The sequence below is a fragment of the Neoarius graeffei genome, chromosome 11 (genome assembly GCF_027579695.1).
Source record: "Neoarius graeffei isolate fNeoGra1 chromosome 11, fNeoGra1.pri, whole genome shotgun sequence".
NCBI lineage: Eukaryota > Metazoa > Chordata > Actinopteri > Siluriformes > Ariidae > Neoarius > Neoarius graeffei.
In genome coordinates this window covers 67750024-67772182 of record NC_083579.1, presented here as the reverse complement: position 1 = coordinate 67772182, position 22159 = coordinate 67750024, and the positions used below count along the sequence as shown (strand labels likewise).

The 22159-nt window shown below is 41.4% G+C and overlaps 1 protein-coding gene across 7 annotated transcripts in view; it reads right to left on the bottom strand.

Moving 5' to 3' along the window:
- ttll5 (tubulin tyrosine ligase-like family, member 5) overlaps window positions 1-22159 on the bottom strand; it is a 231636-nt gene that overhangs the window by 63779 nt on the left and 145698 nt on the right. For 6 of the 7 annotated variants that reach the window (XM_060934633.1, XM_060934636.1, XM_060934639.1 and 3 more), the window contains one exon: window positions 21350-21470. In XM_060934633.1, coding sequence (XP_060790616.1) covers window positions 21350-21470 — 121 coding nt within the window. Of the gene's footprint in view, window positions 1-21348; window positions 21471-22159 lie in introns of all 7 variants that reach the window. The other variant, XM_060934635.1, reaches the window with a different exon arrangement.

Genomic DNA, 22159 nt, shown 5'->3' with positions numbered 1-22159 from the left:
GGGGGTTCTTGACGCCTTTTTCAAAGACAATAAAGGCAAAAGATCTAGAAATCATTTATTGAATGCAAATATAGCACATTTCTCCCCCAAATCAACACATTTTGAAATGAAATAAAATAATTTAATCGCAACTTCATGAGAGCCCAGTTCTGGGCCCCCCCCATTCCTGGGCCCGGGACAACATACCCGTTTGTCCCCCCCGTCGGCGGGCCTGATTAATCTATATAATAAGCGGCAACGTTTGTTTGTTTGTTTGTCTTGAGCTAACGTCGCCATTTCTCGACGGATTTTCATCCAAATTTGGCAAGTAGGTCTGGGGATGACCCGGAATTTTGCAGATAGAAACAAAATTCATGTACGGGCCTCAGGGAGGTCCCGGGGGGAGGGGGCGCACAACATACATCCATCCACCCACCCCCTCCCTCAATGCCTTTCACGTTACGTTTATCAACACAAACTCTCGACAGATCTTCACTAAACTTGGCAAGTGGGTACAGGAGCACTCAGAAATTCCATATTTGGGCCCCAGTGGGCCCCTGAGTGGTGGATGTTTGGATTTTTGTTTCTCTTGGGTTAACATGACAATTTCTTGACGGATCTTCACCAAATTTGACATGGAAGTCTGGGGGCAACCCAGAATTTTGCAAAACTCGGGCAACGCCGGGTAACCTGCTATTAAATAAAAAATGAATTGGTTGCCAAGTAGGAATAAAACACTTTGTGATCTTCTCTTATAGGGAAACAAGTACATTACATTAATGCCAATTAGGGGATGCTCTTATCCAGAGCGACGTACAACATACCCAGAGCAGCCTGGGGAGCAGGTGGGGGTTAGGTACCTTGGCTCAAGGGCACTTCAGCCATTCCTGCTGGTCCAGGGAATCAAACCGGCAACCTTTTGGTCCCAAATCGGCTTCTCTAACCATTAGGCCATGGCTTTCGTGTCAAATAATCAGCTTCAGGTGGTAACGGTATCTCCGTTTTGCCTCAGGCCACGTCACACCGTTCGTTATTTTCCTATAATGCGCCATCCTATCATGTTTTACTCTTTACGGTCGTAAGAAAATGTTTCAAGCCTGACAGAATTTATTTGCTTAAACATGTATAAAGCTACATTTAAATTATATTAATCCTGAATAACCCTGTGCACCAGTGGCGGCTGCTGGTTTTTAAAACAGGGGAAGCCCATTTTACGCATTCATCGTAAAACCTGTAGGCCGGATATCAAAGCATAGAAAGGTGTGCCCCATTAGCATAGTGAACTAGACAACCCTACCTAGTGGCAGAAAGTATTTTTGCTTGTACATTTCATGTTATAGTCTGGCTTGCCAGGCTAGTGCCTTATATCCTTAATCAAAAATATCAAACATCCAAAAATCACTGGCTATTCAACGAAGAGCCTTAAACATCATATCCTGATATGCAACACAGAGTCTTTAACACAACACCCAGCTGTGCAACACATCCTTGAACATCTTCTGCAACAGTCTGGAAATTCATAACCAGGTAGGCTATGCAACACACAGAACCTTGAATATTATACCCAGGTATAACCTATAACACAGAGCCCACCATTCTCTTAACATTACTGAACAATATACACACTTCAGATTCATGAACATTATATGATGCACACTATTTATACACAAATTCTGCCCTCCGCTCCTTTTCCAGAAAATGGTCTGTGACCCTGTCATACTAGCTGGTTGTGCTTTCCAGAGACTTCACCAATTTCTGTTAGCAGCTAGCACTGCAGATCCCAAGAAGGCTCAAGCTAGCCTACAACCAGATTGAACTACAAATGAAATAAACGAGTGAATTCACGAATGATCAAACTGATAGAATGGATGAAAGTTAACGGAGCACAACGAGTAATATTTACATTTATTTACAGAGTAATGTACAGAGACATCAATGAGAAGAAACGTTTATATGAAAAGAAATTCGGACAGCACTTTGGCACACGACTACACTTTCTCGACATCCGCTAGGGACTGAAGGCCAATTTATGCTGACAACCCAGTCCTCGCAGACGGTGTCGCAGATCGCGTCTGCGTAGCCCCCCCACCTTTGCAGACGCTCTGCGCGCACCTCCCAAAAATTGTGACCACCGCAGAAGCCTCGCAGACAGCGTCGCAGACAAGAGGGCTCTGATTGGTCCACTCTACATCCGCTGTACACGCACTTCCGCTTCCCTACTTTCCCGGTTTGTTTTGTTTTCACGACCGGCATTTTTAAAAACACGAGCGAAGATGGAGCAGCACGAAGAGCGGTTGATTGAGGAAGTACGTACATCTATATGACTCCAGTTCTAGTCATTATTAAAAAAAAGTTCTATTCATTATAAGTAACCGGAGGATAAACACTCCACCAACCACACCCACTAACTACTCCTAGCGACTTCGCGCCCCCTTGCGTTGTGCCAATGAATAACATCGCACACGCCTATACTCCCCGCTCAACAATAAATTACAACTGTCTGCAAAAAGCTATCTGCGAAAGCCTTGTCGCAAGAGCATGCAGAGGCCTTGACTGATCATGCGCTTACCGTGTTCCTCGCCGACGCCGAAGTACAGAGCCCGCCCTCCTCATGTCTTTCAAACACTACCTCCAATAATCCTTCATCAGCCCGGCTTCTTGCCCCTCCCACTGTCTCATTAGTCCCAGAGAAGCCCGGCTTCCCTGGAAGTGACGATTTTGTCGACTTTAACCAATAACAACTAGCCGAAATTGGCTGTTCAGAGCCGTCTCATAGACTGCAACGGATACCCAGCTGCCAGCGCATAGAGCCCATTGAAATAAGAAAGGTTACAGCCAGTGTTGCCAGATTGGGCGGTTTTAAGTGCATTTTGGCGGGTTTTGAACATATTTTGGCTGGAAAACGTCAGCAGTATCTGGCAACGCTGGTTACAGCCTGGCAGCAAAGGTGATTCTCGTAGCGAACTGCAAGTTCGTCAGACATCACTCAAATAAGTTACAGGATAGTTATGAACGGAAATACAATCTTGGGCATATATTATGTTATGCAAGTTATTGTTTTAATTAGAATTCAATGTCACAGATGCCGCAGTTTGGGGAGAGAATTTTAGGGGAAGCTCGGCTTCCCTTGTTGTCTCTGAGAAATCGCCCCTGCTGTGCACGGCAAAAAAGCAATAAAATAAACGATTCTTTTCGACTTCAAAACATCCAAATACAAATCAACGAAACCACCAACAGCCTGCAGTCTGTGCTGCACCTAGAGCCATTACTCACCTCCGACAATGATGCTAGATTGTATTCATATTCAGTGTTTACAGGTAAATGAATAAACGAAGTTTGCTGACACCTACTGTATTAGTCATGCACATTTCAAGTATGATTTTCAGGCACAACTGTAGGAAAAGGAATGCTTAGGGAAATGACATCATTCAGCATCATTCCATGGCTCTGGAGTAATACCTCAAAGCACCAAGCTGGTCAATGTGGCTAACATCAGGACAAGGAGTGTCAGGGTATTTCCATCAACTATTTATTTTCTTTCTCTCTCCCTCTCTCTCTCTCCAGCTTAGGAAAACATGACCAACAGAAGGTCACACAACACTGAATGTATTGTTAATAACTCTTAATGACTGCTTGCCAAAAGAGCTACTTCGCGGAGGGATTTCTGGGAGGTCAAAAGGTCAGAGTCAAGATCGACAGCAAGCGTAAAATACGACGATCAGCAAAAGCGGTCAGAATAAAACACACTCATGATTGTGAGAATCACTTTAAGATCATAGATATACAATGCTCCAGATTTGCATGCTGAACCAAATGAAGTGGGGCAGCAGCTTATAGCGTGCAGTCTCTCGGACGTCTGCGTCGTCTTATTAGCACGATGCTATTATCCGAGAGCAGAATTTCTCTCAACACATCCTCAGAGCAGAGCTCTGCACAAATCTCCATATGGGTCTCATTAAGATAAATAGAAACTTTTTTTTTTTTTTCAAAGGAAGAAAAGTCATACTGACCAGTTTAATTTATTTTTAATAGTCTGTCCACTTTGGCTCCTTATTAATTTGGTATAATTTCAGTAGCATTTGTAACCATAATAATGTACCTGTAATGTTTCCAGGTCCGAAGGAAATACTAAATTCCATTACCGGAAATAAATACATACATTACATCAATGCACTGTAAATGTTTTGGGTTTTTTTTACTCCTTTACAATCACTTCACTGAAATATGACACAGCAACGCTGCAGATTTTTATTTTTTTTTACATTTCCCATGAGGGTTTCAAACTAAAAATATTCACTCATAACACAAGTAGCAGGAAGGTTTTTCTACTTTAGTTGATGTTGACGCTTTTAAGCAAATACGTCAGAAACTATTAGAGTACTGCATTCCAAGATTTTTAGTCGAGGCCAAAATTTCTTCAATGTGAGATGTTATACATAAACCCGTTAATTTAAAGTGAAAGAGCAGGATTCTGTTTAAACTTTTACTCTGTCAACTGTTCATTCTTAACAAGTAAGTCACATTTTTATTCGGTATGTTTCTGATAAAAGTTTCGGCATGATAAAAGACACTATACAGGGTCCTCCGGAATTCTTGGCACCGTTCATAAAAACAAGGAAAAAAATCTGTCATAAACATGACACAACAACAACTTTCCACTCAAACAATAGACGAAACTATTTGTCTTTGTTCTTCAAAAAAAAAAGTAATTTTCTTTTGAACTGCTTTTCAAAATAATAGTATTTTAATAAATGCATGATAAAAACGTGTTATTTTTCCTTTGTTTCAGTGGTCAGGAACTGTTTTTACCTTTAGCCATGTCCTGTTTATCAAGGATTATAAATATGAGGTTACATATAAAATCCCTCACTTTACTGTCGTCCATTACTCAGTCTCATCTCATTATCTGTAGCCGCTTTATCCTGTTCTACAGGGTCGCGGGCAAGCTGGAGCCTATCCCAGCTGACTACGGGCGAAAGGCGGGGTACACCCTGGACAAGTCGCCAGGTCATCACAGGGCTGACACATAGACACAGACAACCATTCACACTCACATTCACACCTACGCTCAATTTAGAGTCACCAATTAACCTAACCTGCATGTCTTTGGACTGTGGAAGAAACCGGAGCACCCGGAGGAAACCCACGCGGACACGGGGAGAACATGCAAACTCCGCACAGAAATAGCCTGGGCCCGTCCATCCTAAGCATGACGCAACACGAGGGCCTGTTGCGAGCTTAGTCTGGCCAGGCAGGCTATCTACAGCATTTCCAAGCTCCCGAAAAATCGGGAACCAATCAACTTTGAGCATCTCCAACGGCCCTGGGTAGAGGCGTGTTCAAGGCAGTGACGTAGTAGAACTGCGACCGGAAGCCATAGATTGTTTACAGAATCTATGCCGGAAGCGCTTCATTCACTAGAAACATTACGAACATGGAGCAAGTTCTCATTGAAAACGGAGCAAAGAGCAGCCCTGGAGGTATTTATTGAAAGGAAGGACGTTTTCACCTTGCTCCCGACCGGCTTCGGTAAGAGTTTAATCTACCAGTTAGCCCCGTTGCGTCACATACGTCAGAGGAAAGAGTGATGTGATTGGTTTAAGCTTCGTCACAGCCTTTTCTGGCTTCGACCAGTAGCAAACTGAGGCACTTCAGGGAGGCGGGTCAACCACGGGCTCTGGGAAACGGTTGGGCTTAATAGCTTGGCCAGACCAAATGCTCGGAGAGCTCTGAAGTCGCGTTAGCCAGGCTAGCACAGAAAGGCCCTCACTGGCCACAGGGCTCGAACCCGGACCTTCTTGCTGTGAGGTGACAGCGCTAACTACTACACCACCGTGCCGCCCGTCGTCCATTACTTTCAACACAAAATGCTAAAGGATGTAAAAATAGACAAAATTCATAGCAGATACAATGATGTCTCGATACAATACATTTGTTCCACTATAACAAAAAACAACCATAATATGTGCCTCAGGTATCCATTTTCAGTTGATTAAAACATTCAAAAGTACACGAATAGCAAATTACACAGTATTCATGTGATCCACTCAGACTCTTAGCAGCATACAACAAAACAAAAGCTGTGCTTTAGAAATTAACGGATTTAAACGTTGCTATCTTTCACCGGTGTGACTCGGAGCAGCATGAGGTTTTGCTTACTCGGCATTCAGCTAGTTGTATTCTCAGAGGCACGTAGCTCTCTATAGCCTTAGATGCGTTTTGTATCCTGAATTCTCCACGACCAAATACCAACTTCCTCATCACTAAGCAGGAGAGGCTACATTTAAGTGATCTGAGACATATCCCAGTACAGGCTTCATGAGATGATACTAATATGAGCCAATATAGACACAAATAAAACAACAACAAAAAAAACATTTTAATCCGTTTATTTTGTAACGGCAACAAATCAAACCACTGCAATATCAACAATTATTATGCATACAGGCCACGTTTTCCATGCAATAAAAACATTAATTTTTTTTTTGTGGTCCGGGTTTACTGATGGCATGGAATATTGTTATCATATCGCTTAACCTCTGTGTATTATGCCACTCTCCCCAATGGAGAATGAGTGTGCAATATTGTTATAATTATATAATTATAATATTGCACGTTGTCAAGACAACATGACATCACACATCAGAGCTCATGTGAAAATCCAATTACAAAACTTTTCTGCTGCGCATGCGCACAATCATTTCTTTGTCCGCCAGGAAAGAGAGAAGACGAGGCTAATCCAGTGCTCCTGCTACAATCAGCTGTGCTATAATTAAGCACTAAATAAATGAACTAAAAACCAAAACTGAAGATGCGCTGAACATCCAAAAGGCTACCAAAACTTCATTATATATTCTTCACACATACTTGCAAGAGAAAAACATACCAACGGACATCAAAAAACTGGAAGAGAGACACAGAGATGTAAGACTTCCGCGCTAGTAAGCGACTATTAAAATTTGTAAAGAAACATGGCTGTGAGATTTGCTTTGTTAAAAGCGGAAGATTTTGAAATAATTTTGGCTGCCAGGTCGCTCCGTTGTGTGTAGCTGTCGATGTTGATTTTAAAAGTAACTGAGTAAATTACATCGGGAAATGAATACTTAAGTCTGAGTGAAAAATGCTGTAGTGAGTGTGCGTGGAAGAAGAGTCCTGGTACAGAAATCCCGAGTTTCTCGGCTGTCAGCCCGTGCTATGGATGAACGCTACACCGGCTGGAAGGTGACTTCACTGCCACGCTAATGAACCCGGCGCCGGCTGGAAGGTGACTTCACTGCCGTGCTAACAGCGCCAGCTTGTGGGTAAGCTCACACTGGCCTTCGAGAATGATGATATTATAATAATAATATTGGCTGGCTTTTTTTTCGTGGTACATCAGCTATATTCCATTCAGCTAGCATGATACTGAACTCGTCTTTGACTTGTTCAATATCATGCTGGCTGAATGGAATATATCGGATATACCACTCAACACCAGCCAACATTAATTATTATACACGCAGGACACTTTTTCGATGGAATAAACACATGTATTCTATTCCCTTCTAGTGAGTTTCATTCATTTGGTTTGATAGCATGCAATATCGTTAGCATATCACTTATCCTCTGTGTATTACGTCACTCTACCCAATGGAGAATGAGTGTTGAATATGGTTTACGATATCGCATGGTTGTCAAGACAACATGACATCACACGTCGGAGACGTAAAACTAGTGAGCGACTGCGACAATTTGTAAAACAAACATAGCCGCCAGGTTTACTTTGTTAAATACGGAAGATTTTGAGAGAATTTTGAAAGAGAAAGATGTACTGAACACCCGACAGGAATGCGTATGTATAATAATAATAATAATAATAATAATAATAATAATAATAATGGCTAGCATGATATTAAACTTGTATTTGACTCGTTCAATGCCATGCTAGCTGAATGGAATATATCTGATATACCACTCAATGCCAGCTAATATTATTTAAATAATATTGCAAGAAAAATAAGATAAAACGTAACTTTCCCTGATTATTAAAAGGTAATTTTAATCTTTTTCAGTGTCATAAATGTATTTCATGACATTATTAATATGGAAAGACTGCTGTAGATTGTGTCTTAAATGATTAAATAAAAAAATTGGGATCATCATCATCACTGCTCCTACTGCTGTCCGACATCCATCTTCAATGCACGAGCACGTCACACTTACCAATTTAATTGTACAGATGAGAAAAACAATTGTGATTTTATTTTGTACATTTCCTCATCCTGATGATTAATCTTCGCTTACACCACTGCCAGCAAAACACATGACGTGCTTCTGAATCATTTTAGCACACAGGAGTTGACGTCAATCGCATTTCAGACTGCGGTCTGTATGTACATGGGTCCGTCTCAGAAACTGGTCTCTCATTTGGAACATGATGGTCAAAAAATAAATTTTCTAATTTTACTATTTTTTTTTGCATTTACCTAACACTCAGTGTTTCTTTTGTCATGTTTAATAAGAATAAAGATAGCATCTTGCTTTATCTGGCCTCCACTGTGGAACATTTTTTTGATTACAATTCAAATGCTTTTGTAAAATTGATTTCCATATAAAATAACTCCATCATGAAGAATTAAAGCCCCTCCTTCACAGATGAGTGAAAATATTGAATACATTTCCTCTTTTTGATTGCTTGGGTTAAAAATGCCAAGTTATGATGACTGAATTGATTATTCACTTAAATATGAATATTATGATACATTTTGGGTATTTGATATGACGAAATAGGACACAATGGAAAAATCAAGAACACACCGGAAAGATGAGAATAACGGCGCTGGTAAAAGAACAGCGACTGTACCGGCTGAAGGTCGCGCGGGTCTCTGCTGCGGCGCGCGAGCAACGGGACATCACTACCGCACCGGACGGAGCGCGAGGCGGGAGCGGGGCAAAATGACTGGCCGTAGATTCTATCAAAAGTTCGATCTAAATTGACCATGGTTGCAAAATATTGGCCAAAAGTACGCAAACACTACGAAATATGAAAGTAAGATGAAAAAGAAACATTCTATTGCCTTATACTGCAAAACTAAAACAAAATAAAACTGTAAAAACTCACCTTTTCAGTGATAACGTCCGAACAGATCACTCGCGTAACAGGAAGACTGCAAATGGAAGCACGATCAACTTCTAACTGTTGGAGTGGAAAATTCCATTCTACACATGCAAATTGTTAATGTGTGTCCTTCCCCGCACACAAATAACACGCTACGGTAAAAAATAGACCACAACTCATTTTATAGCTCAGAAATTCATACAAGACCAGCTACCATCGTAACATATTCTGTAAGAAACATATTCTATACCTAACTTTCAGCTTTCGTTTTAAAAAACAAAATCGCAGATTTATAACTAAATTTCTATATGACGTAGTGATTTTAAGTTACTACTTTTGGTGAGGTAGTCACCTTGACCCTGAGGCTTTCCGTTTAGATCAAAACACACGATCGTATTGGTTTTGGGTTTGCGGAAAATGGAGTTACAACGGTGATCAAATATTTTGCATGATGTTTTATTACGGTTATGATTATTCTGTGAGCACACCAACCCTTAGGTGTATAAAGTTACAACTTAAAATACAATTAGTGATAACTGTAGACTTTTCAGTGGACTAGAACCTTTTTAAGGGAATGCGATGTAGTCAACCATTTATCATGTCCCAGATCAAGCCACCATTTTTCCACAAATTTGCAGAATTTTTGCCAAATTCTGAATAGAGTACTCACATCAAAAATGTAGTTTTATCTGTATTATTTCTTTCATCATTTTATTTCAAATTAAAACCAACTTCACCATTCAAAACCGTATAGTTTATTGACCGTGAGTATATTTAGTGGGGTACCCCCACAGTACCCAGTTTCTGAGACACACCCATATACATCGCTTTACAGTAACTGCCCTTTGGATGGCTATACCATGGAACTGTTGTAAAAACGTTGATAAGTAGTGTACAGCAAGCTGTTTTGGACTTTTTTTTTTTCCCCAAATTCATGCTAGCTGAATGGAATGAGAACATGACCTGGATCTGTGCCATACTGACACACGTGCCATAATGCCTCCTTCTGATTAGCTTAACTTTTGAACTATTACATAAGCATGCTTCAAGGCAGTTAGGTTCCCATTTGCAAACTTCATGCTCCTACATCGAATGTAAGGAGACGTAGAGCTCATAATTAATATTAAATGGAAATATTGCGATCAAAATCTCTCGTTTCTTCTAACCACCATGGGGATTCCTTTAACCCGGATTGAAATAGTCAGGAAAAACTGTTGTATTTGTGCTGGTGTAATGTACACATTCCGCACACTGTCATGTTTCAGTCCACCAGTCATTGTCGCAATTTATCAGGAAGTCAACGCACCCTCATACACCAGACCGACAACTTCTTCCAGCTCTTGTTGACGCATGAAAAAACTGTGCTTCGGAGAAGAAGTTTATATATTTTAAACCTTCTTCTGATTTAAAATAAAGAGGAAGATGCTTTTTCAGAACAGGAAGTGTGGATTGATAAAATTTAAATGCTTATTTCGGATCACATCATATAAGCGGTGTCTTATGATGAACAGCAGACCTGGGCATTTTACGGCCCGCGGCCCGCATCCGGCCCTTTGGTTCATTCTGACCGGCCCGCGTAAGGTTAATGAGAAATTACAAAATAAACGTATTTTCTAATTTTACCTCATGCATGGACTGAATGTGCATTGCTTTTATTTTGAAGTTGTGTTCAACAAAAACGCAATGCGCGCGACATGAAAATGACATGAAATCCCACGAAACCTAATCCCGCGATAACTACTTCCGTAATTTGTCCAGACCAACCACAAACTTGTACGTCATCCTTCAAACGGTCCAGCCAATCACATAGTGTGACGTCACCAGCAGGCGCCGGAGCCGATCTCCGGCGAAAAGCACCAAATGAGGTGATCAAACTACAAATGTGGGCATCATTATTATAATATGACGTATCTTGCTTGATATTTGGAGTAGAAAGACAATATTGTGATGTCTTTATTGTGTTTTGGGGTGAATGTGACTGAAAAAAAAAACGGTACAAACGTTCACATTTTGTTAACCATTGTTTTGGGAAATTTGATTGAATAAATGACATTTTTTGTAAGGCAACCTCGTTTCTTCCATACTCTTACCAGTCTTAGCAGCTTGTAAAAACAATGTTATTTATTGCTTTATATAAAGAAATACAATTAATATTATGCAGAATTTAGTTCAGCCTTTTGGTCCGGCCCTCCACAAAATTTTCTGTTTCTCATGTGGCCCCATGGTAAAAATAATTGCCCACCCCTGATGAACAGTCTACTTTCTTATGCAGTTTGTTAAACGCGTTGTTCGATCTACAGACACTGATTCAAAAGGCATGTAAAGAACAAAATGATTCGCTATATTGCTACATTCTGGGTTGATGATGACCTGTGCAAATCAGGCAATGGATATAAAACACATAAGCAGTTAAAATACAATAAAATACAAAAAAAATAAATTTGGAATTGGACCTGTGAGTACCCTGTCTCCCTACACAGTTGGTTGTCAAATTTCAAAATCAACTATTAAAAACACGGCTGTCTAGTGTCAGTAACGGCACTGAAAACCGAAGTTCGGAGCAGCCTACAAACATGAGACTACAACTTCCAAGCACCACATCTCCGGAATACTAAGTGCACCTGTCTCCTATTTGCCAGTAATCACTTCCCTAAATAAGCTCAGCAGTCGCAAACACCCGTTGTGAAGTATTGTTCTGTGTCTTCGTACCTGATCATACCAAGCCTTCTGACTTCCTGCCTGATTACTCGTGTTTCGACTCCGTTTACATTTATTTCCCGTTTCCGGTTGAGAGTACGTCGTGCGCGTTCTGGCTGCCGCTTCTCACTGGAGTTTTTTTTGTTTTATTTTATTTCTTTTTCTATTTTTTTTTGTGTGTTTGTGTAGTTTGATGTTTGTTTGAGTGTTTTCTCCACCGGTTGTGGTGTAGCTCCGGACCTAGTTTTGGGCGTCGGTTCCCTCCAGGCCTTGGTTCGCTGTGGGTGATGCCTGTGCTCCCAGCTGTGGACTACAGTGAGCTCGTTGCTCATTTTACATCATGGTTGTCCAGCACTCTGCGCTTTAACGCTTGGCGTGATGTTCTGAGCAATGATGCTTGGTGGTGTCGCGGCAGCTGTCCAGGCGGTTTGGGACACACCAGCGCTTTGCGTGGCGGAGCTTCTCTGCTCGCTTTGTGGATCCATGGCGTGGTGTTCTGAGCGATGTTGCTGGCGGCGTCGTGGCGGCGGTGCTGGAGATGTGGGACTTGTTTTCATGTGCCTTTTGGTGGGACTGTGGCTGCTACACCACGGGAATTACATCCTGACCCCTACTTGGTGGACTTTTTACTTTTTATTTATTTTTTTCTTACTATATTTTTTATTTATTTTTTTTTCTTTCTTTGTCTACTATTGTAAAGTGTCCTTGGGTTTCTTGAAAGACGCTATATAAATTTAACTTATTATTATTTCCCGACTCGGTTTCCTGCTCTTCGCCATCCCGTTTGTTGATCGACCGACCCGTGCTCGTCCCTGTCTATAGATGACTTGCAACCACGTGATCAAAATGTGCTACATCATGAGTGTCCGCCATGATGGTGGATAGTACACAAAGCAGCTAGGATGGTAGCTGCTGAAAGCATGTCTGTAAACAATGCTGAATTTTCTCAGCATTACCACGATTTGAACAGTCGAGTGAAGATAGATGTGTGTGGTTTTGACCCATATTATTTAAGTCAGACTTCTCGCGAGGGCTTCGTTCCTGAATCCCGGGCCGAGGTGCGGTCCTACCGACCCGAGACCGTGCTCTTTCGAAGGGGGAGGCTTAGAGGGAGGTGTCTGTAAAATTTGGCTTCGCTGTGGGCGCCGTTATTCATTTTTAAAGCCGGCTGGATCGTGTTAAATCATTAAGTGCCGAGCAGCGCTCTCGCGGGGTTTCGTTCGTGAACACCGGAATACCTGAAATATAAAATAATTGATAGTGCGTATGACAAAGGCTTTGGACGAAATGTCTTAACTATTGGATGAAATGGTCATTGGACGAAGTGTCCTGATCCCATCATCTCCTCTCCGTACTAAGCCTCAGAGTTTCCTCGCCCTCTTTCCGAATCACGGACGGAATTCTAAAAAATCGGAACGTGCCACGGTCACGAGTACTGTTGTGGCCACAACCATATACAGCACAAAGATATGGCAGAGCTAAAAGAATGCTTAAAGCAGTGGAAAAACAAAGAGAGTTGCGCACGCGTGGCTATGTTTTGCATGGAATGTCGCTTGACCCTGCGTTTGCATCTCCACCAACATGGCCGACATCCGGGTTTCTATTTTGCTTTGACGTCACTTGCAAGTCAAGGATGTCTTCGGCTTACTGATTTGGATATGTTGACGGTTTGCGACGCACCCGCTCTCCCCTGCGCTTGCATCCGTAAGTGCCTGCACTGTGACATCCAACAACATGAGCGCTGCATGAAAGAAGCGTTTCCGGAGAGTATCCCACAAAATACAGTGCCTGACCTTCACACTTCAAGTGTTATTCGAACTTCAGTTGGCATCATGTGTTGTGGCTACAAACTGTACAAATACAAATACAAAATCTTTATTAATCCTCTCCATAGGGGATCTTCCAGATTAATTTACAAGGTAATAAAAAATACAATATTAAAATTTACGTTGGTACAATAATAAAAATAATAATAATAAGCTAGTCACTTAAAAATCTAGACAATAATAATTTCTTTAAATTGCCCTTAAAGGCATGTGCGCTAGAGCTTGACTTGATGTTTGGGGGAACGGTGTTCCACGCTCTGGCGCCATGATATATAAAAGACTGCTGTGCAAGTGACGTGCGGCATTTGGGCAGACTTGAGTGGTCTCTGTTCCTGGTGTTATACCTGTGAACCTCGGATCTTATATGATAAAGTTCAGTTAAAACATATACGCAAAGCCGTGGCCTCACTTTCGTTTATAAATGCCTGAGACCGCAAGAATGGCACAGGAATAGTTTTAAGTGTTAATAATAAATCTAATATAGTAATTTTTACGATTAAAGTGATTTATATAGGTAGCGGTCCGAGTGAATGACCTTGACATCCGTAACGTCACAGCAGGAAGTCTATCGGTCTCATCGCCATTTCCGCTATACTAAAACACAGAGCTGACTGCAACTCCGATCCTCCATTTTGAGCTAATTTGTCGCCATGCCACGTAGATGTGTTGCTGGCGGGTGCAGCAACACAACAGAAGGTGGATTTACGTTGCATTCATGGCCCAGGAATGTTCAAACTGCAAAGATTTGGACGCATTTTGCAAGAAGTTCACGGGCACATTGGGCACCTACGAAGTGGTCTCTCCTCTGCTCTGCACATTTTACTGAAGACTCATACGAGACCTCTGATCTGTTGAGGAGCGTTGGCTATAAGCCCGTATTGAAAGAGGGTGCAGTATCAACAATTAAAGAAAAAACAAGTATTTATTTATTTATTTATTTATTTATTTAAAGGAAAGTGAGTTCAGTTGCACCAGTTCTCCCGGAGTGAGCCGACGGTTGTTGGTAAAACCCGGGACAGAACGGGATGGGACATATCGCTCAGGCAGTGACCTCCCCACAGTTGTTGCTCGAACTGGTGACATCCCGTCCCGTCCCAGGTTTTAGTAATTGCCTGAGCCGAGCAGTAATGGCGGAGTACTCCGTATGGAGAAAATGGAGAATGAGTGGAGCAGCCGTCTGATTTCTCTGCTGGATATTGCTGCCATCTCGCCCTTACGTGGAAAAAGTGAATGAACGGAGAACTGAACGAACAACTGAAAGTCAGATTGTTTCAAAACAAATCGGCCACAAGATCGGCCTTCAAGAAGCGAGAACACAGACGGGTAAGCTCCGACTCTCATTTGGATACAAAACAACAAAAACAACACGTTGTTTACCTGCGTTTAGATTAATACATGTAACTTGTATTGTGTGTAAGTTACCAGTATAAGATTATTTAATTTGCTTCAGAATGTGATTGTCTCAGTTCATCTGATTATTTAATTAGCCTTTTACGTTTTATCAGTGAAAATGCATGCGTGTACACGTATGTTACATAAGTTATGACACCTGTCCTGTTTTAATCAGAGTCAACCCACAATCAATGAAGTCAAATCAGTCTTAGTTGAGCAACTCGGTGACGCTATTTCTTACTTTCACCATAAATTTTTATTTATATGACTTTGGTCTGTAGCTGTAAAAGGCCTCGGCCTTAAAACCGGTTACCGCAGTGACGTCACGTACTCGGGGCTGGCTGGCTCAGCGGGGCAGCTCGAATGCCAACTTTGTGGTCGATTTTAACTCTCAAAATTATATATATATATATATATATATATATATATATATATATATATATGCGCAGCATACAAGAGTCAAGGGTGGAGATACTATCCACTCGGAAATTTATTTAAAAATAAAGGCTCTGCGTATCTCCTTTAAGTACAGATGTGCTAAATTATTTCTGATTTTAAACATCACTGTAGCTTCCCTGATGTAAAGAAGGTCAGATACGGGAAGTAGCCTAAGCTGTTTCATAATTGGAGCGATATGGTCAAACCTCCTTTTGCCAGATAAGAGACGGCCGGCAAAATTTTGCACTAGTTGTAATTTTTCAATGTTATGTTTCCTTGTCCCTGACCATACCGTAGAACAGTAAAACATTTTGTTGAAAACTAGAGAGTTGATAACAATGAATAAAGTTGATTTGTCAAAAAGGTGCCTTATCCTACTTATCATACAAAGCTTAGATGCTAATGAGTCAATATGTTGGTCGACGGTCAAACCCTTGTCCGATATGACGCCTCGATCCTTTACGGAATCTTCAACCCTGAGATCTTTCTGACAGGTGCTGTCCAATATGGCAGTGGATCAGCGATGCTTTGGGGCAGTTTAGGGTCTGATGGTTCAGCATGTGAATAATTTTACTATTCTGAATGGGCTGTCCAGAAAATCAAGTTAAGCGTCTGAATATGGAGAACTTTCCTCGTGTACTGACATCATTTCTAAACTTCATTTGCCGACTTAAGTCACCAACATTAAAAACAGCCTTAGAACATTTTTGTTATTTAGAAGGAAGGAGAAAACTGATGTAGACATGGAATGTCAGCCAAGTTAGAAAAGAAAGTCAATATTATCATCTTATGCTGGGCTCCACTCGATTCTAACTGTACTCCAAAACCTAAATATGCAATAATTATGACATTCCATTACAATCCTAAACCCTGTCTATTATTACTGTTTGCAAGCGGTACCCAATAACTTACTGGAAATGAATCTCTGTTCAAGCCAAGAGCAGAGGCAAGCACGATCGCCGATCCAAGAGCGGCTTAAATTACTTAAGAATTTCACAGACTTAACAACATTATCATTTACAATGTTTGACATACACCACTGGTACAATCTAATATCACAGCGCTCCACAACCAGTCCCATACTCTGCTGATTACTTCACGTAGTTGTCAGTTGAACTCAAAAAATACAGAATGGAACATTCGACCAAGCCAAAAGCTGCCTTATTTGTTCAAACATTCAATAGGACACAATCCTGAGTTCCAGCAGTGTGTTTAAGGTTACAGGTACAAATCAATACGGAATTCTGGAATACCTCTGTATCGGTACAACGAGTTTTGGGGAGGAAAAGTAATAACAGTGGCAATATGGTTTGGAAGTGCTGACACAGCATACCTGGCAGCCCCTGGCGAGAGCAACTTCAAAGGCCCCTACTCTTTGAAAGGCATCACGCCTCACCCCCTTGGCTTAAAGAGTCAGTACGCTTAACGGCTTCAGCATGTTTGGCACAGACCACCGGTCCAAAAATGCTGGACATGGAGGGAAGGCTCAGGAAATCAAACATTAAAGACAGAATTAAAGTCAACATAATCAGGCATACATATCCTAATAACGTCTTTAAAATTACGCTTTGGAATTTTTTCAGCATTCGCAGACCTCATCCAAGGTGAGGAGTGGCAACAGCTTGGTTTGGTTTAATTTTACTCGGTTTGGTGCACAGCAGACAGCAGCCAGTGGAAAGTTCCAGGCAGATGCTGTTCTAAAGAGATGCCACATTTTGACCAGAAATGAACTTTTAAACACAAACATAATCCTTCTGCCAAGACGTTCAAGGGAAGAAGAGGTCAAGGAAATGACTGCATTCTGCAATCAGTGGAGACAGTACGATTAATTACTTGCTAATCTCAACGGTATCGACGACGACGGGACGCTCAGCATGGTGCTTACCGAATACACACGGTACGGATGGAGTAAAAGGCACTTTGGATTAAATAATAATGAGATAAGCAGAAACAGAATATACCATCAAGGCATTTCACCTTATAAGATGTGAAAGCCTGTTTTGGAGATCGACGCAAGCATGCTGCGAGACGATTATAAATTCACTACTTCTTTTACTTTCTTTTGTGGAAATAAAAACATTTTTTGAAAAAGGGAAAAGCCAGACATTCCGAGAATTCCTTGACAGTTCCATACTTAAGGAAGGGTTGGACTAGAAAAACAGACACGGGGAGATGAAGGCCAAAGTGTCTGAGACATTGTCACCAACCTATCACTATAAAACTGAGGAAACCACACAAGTTTAACCCTTCCTCTCGTTACACGGCACTGTCGGAAGCACTGGATGAACACCTCAATTTACAAGCGACGTGACTGCAGCATGATCTCCCAGGTGTCTTATTGCACGCACACGATAAATGTGCCTATTTTTTTTTCCGCATGTTTTAGTCTTTTAGCATCATGTACCATTGTTGCAGGACAAGTTCCAGGAAAAAGTTCATTTCTAGGAATTCATGATGAACTGGAAAGGCGTCATTTGGAAGCTATATTTTTACTTCCTGCTGCGGTCATCTTTCACTCAGTCCCACTTTCTCCCAGGCTTGTAGTACTCTCGTGCCCTAATTTTAAGGACTTGTGACTTGACTTGACTCGGACTCGTGCATTAACAGTGTTCGGACTCGTAAATTGGAGACGAGGACTCGGATTTTTTCTTTAATTTTTTTTGGTAACATGCCATAATAATTTGGCACAAGATATTTATATCTACATTAAATTTTGTGCAAGAGAATGCACACTGACCTGTTCGTACGTCATTTTCAGGAACAAACTAACGTTAATGGCGCTAAAATGCCTGGAGAGAACGCCCCGAGGATTGTCCGCTTTGCTTATACAGACTTCTCGTGCGGTGGGAAAAAAAAATGCACTGCTACCGTATGTGTTCGATATGTAGAAGAACTATCGAGGAGACGACCTCGAACTTCAGTCGTCATTTGGTAAGACTCCACCCAGAGAAGGAAGTGACACGCTATGTTCATTGCTCTGTTGATAGTGGGCGGGGCTTGCTTGCTGACCGATAAACTAGCTAGTGTTAACCCTCTCTCATGTTGACAGTGGGCGGAGCTTACTGAGCAATGAACGAGCTTTTTATCTGTAGCCGATTAACTAAGGCTACGGCAACGAGTTTTTTTTTTTTTTTTAAATATCGCGTCCACATGGGCAACGGATCAGTAAAATACCAGGTTCATATGGCAACGCAACGCTTGCTGAAAATGATGCAATACACATGCCACACCTCTATGTGCGCTGTAAGACGGTCCCATCGGAGGCACCAGAACAATAGAAGAAGTAGACGCATGCGCATAAACTAGGGATGGGAATCTTCATAATCAAAGCGATACGATACGCATCTCGATACACTGCCAACGATTCGATACATTCAAGATTAATGAAACTGCCAGTGCTAAGATGCGATACGATTCTCCCGCATGCTGCGATATGGTGCGATACAGTACGATTTAATTCTAATACAATGCGGTCCAGTGCGATACGATGCGATTCGATACGATGCAATGCAGAAGAAAAGTGCACCATGGAATACAGAGTAGTTCAAGTTATGGCACTTGAAGCATTAAAGCTGTGCCTTTTATTTTGAAACACAGGAAGTACAACATAAAGTGCTTACAGGTCTCTCTGGAACGGCAGAGTTTACATATGGCTGTTGTCTTGTCCAGCTCTCCCCCTCGCTTGTAGAACCCGAAATCTTTCCATACATTAGACTTGAAACCCACCACCGAATGAACAATGTCTGTTTTGTCTTCCTCCATGTTAACCGCTATCTGGCTGACTTTCCGCCTCTATCCTATTCGAAAGCTAGGTTGGACCCGCCTATTCGCGCGAGACTTGAGCCGAGACTTGAGTAGGAGAGAGATAGAGAGATGAAACCCAGAAATACCAGACCCTTTTCTAAACTGTTATGTTATAATTTATTCATTATATGTATTAAATTAAGATATTAATCGGTTTATATCGATGCAGACAGTTTAGATCCGATGCATCTCGAGTTTATGTGCGGTTTTTTCCGATGCGACATTTGCAAATCGATGCAACTGCATCTTAACAGGTCGTATCGATTTTCCGATGTGCATCGGTGAATCTTCCCAAGCCTAGCATAAACCCCTTCTTCTGTAGCATTAGCCACATAAAGTTTTGATTATTAATCAGTAGCGTAAAACGAAAGACGCGGAAAGAGGAATGAATGGGGGTAGACGGAAGCCGGTACGCCAACATTCTGATATCCTCCAGAATTCTTTAATGGTCCGGAATAAATTGAATGCTACACGTTGATGGATTACTTTGTTCTTCTACGCCCTTTTTGAGGAATGTATTGTCGGACTTAAACCAACATCTGAAGAGGTGAGATCGCTCCTTTTTTTTTCCCTATTTTTGCTGGCGGGATTGTTTTTGGAAAGCAGTGAAAATATTTTGTAAGCACGTTTCATGAACCAAGTTATAGGATTTGTTGACAACTCGCATCGAGTTCGTTACACTTCTACCCGGCGTGAAGCACTGACAGTCATGTGGTTGTGACATCATCGTAAACAAATCCGTTCTACTCATCCAGACGACTTCGCAATGGTGCCGTTGCCAGATTTTTCCATTCTGGAACCCGTTCTCAAAAGATTTCGTTTTGGGGCACCCAAAACACCGGTGCTGTGTGGACGCCAAGCTGAAACGATAAACAATTTTATCAGATTCACCTGAATCCGTTGCCGTGTGGACAGGGCCTAAAACGTTCCAGCTGAGCAGGAACGTTAGTCCGACACAGTAGCAGACTCGATTTCACACAAAGGCAGCAACAGCCACCGTCAAATGGCGCGGGTGGAGTCTTGTTCTCGGACTCGACTCGGATCAATAGTGGGTTCGACTCGGACTCAACTCGAAATTTTCTTTAATGACTCGGACTTGAACACGGGGGACTCGGACTCGAGGTTTAGTGACTCGACTACAACGCTGCTTTCTCCTCTGCTGAGATGACAATGCGAACGTACTGCAAGTGTTCACTTTCTGGCGATTAAAGACGAAGACGCAAATGATGAACTCTGATCTTTTTACTTTCTTTAACCGATAATATATTCTTACATTTCAAAGGTGAAGTACCTGCCTAGCAGTCTCACTACTTAAATGACCTCTTTTCCATCAAAACGTAGACTCCCAGACCTCTTTAAAAGGTTCTTCAGAGACCATTAAACTGGCCTTTAAGTTTTACTGCCTGTGACTGATTTAGCCAACACAAACTAAGCACCTATAAAATTGTCCAGAAATGATTACACTGAGAAAGCTAACAGAATTCTAATTTGCCTTTTCAGTGAAGCACTTTCAGTGCATCTTTCTGTAACACACACTGCTTGAAGGGCGAGGGGGGATGGGCGAGGAACATAAATTAAAAAGAATTAAATCTCCCTCTCTCTCTCTAGACAATTCATGCTTCTGTATAATACACAGAAACCCTTTTATCCCATCACATAAAGAACATGATTCTCACTGCATTATGAAAGAGGACCACAAACAATAAAGGGCACTTGTTAATTCTACAGGTTGTTATATTAAATTAAGGAAAGAGAAATGCATGACGCAACCACAGAACCCAATTTCACTCCAATTCCAACATTTACCATGGCACTGACGAAACATACTAAAGCTAATCTGGAACACTTACCCTTTGTCGACTTCCAGACACATTAGTGCATAAAATGGGTGAACTTGCAATAGTCAAAATACATAAATGTACTGTAATAGCACCAAAAACTACACTGTTTTAACACCACATTACAGTGCTATATGCCTTAATAGTTTACACTTTTGATCACAAAACGAGAAACGATTTGTGAAACAACTTCTGACAACCTAAATGTCAGTCAGCCTTGTAGGCACGGGTTTAAATATTGTTCCTTCCTAGTCCACACACATAAATGTGCACTTACCTCACAGCACCAGAGAGGTTCATGCCTGAGTGTTGAGTTGTAGCTGCATCACGCCAAGCTCCTGATGGGACGCTCTGCGTTCCTCTGCTGAAAACTCCTTTAGCCAGGTTCAGGTTGGTCAACTATGCAAAATAAATACAAAACAAAAAGGAGAGAGAGTTTTAAAGTCGCGATAAAAATCTATACTTTTCTTAATAATACAAATCTATATTGTTCTTATACTTACAGCTCTCTTTGTATTTTCAAAAACTGGAGTTTAATACACAGAAGAGCAGAAATCTAATGCAGTTTGCGTTACTATGTTTACACACACATGGTTATTTCTGGTAATTGTCAAATGCATGAATAAATGTTGTAGATTACACTATGATGACCGAAGCAGTGATGAACTTTATACAGTGGTGCTTGAAAGTTTGTGAACCCTTTAAAATCTTTTATATTTCTGCATAAATATGACCTAAAACATCAACAGATTTTCACACAAGTCCTAAAAGTAGATAAAGAGAACCCAGTTAAACAAATGAGACAGAAATATTATACTTGGTCATTTATTTATTGAGGAAAATGATCCAATATTACATATCTGTGAGCGGCAAAAGTATGTGAACCTTTGTTTTCAGTATCTGGTGTGACCCCCTTGTGCAGCAATAACTGCAACGAAACGTTTGCGGTAACTGTTGATCAGTGCTGCACACCGGCTTGGAGGAATTTTAGCCCGTTCCTCCGTACAGAACAGCTTTAACTCTGGGATGTTGGTGGGTTTCCTCACATGAACTGCTCGCTTCAGGTCCTTCCACAACATTTCCATTGG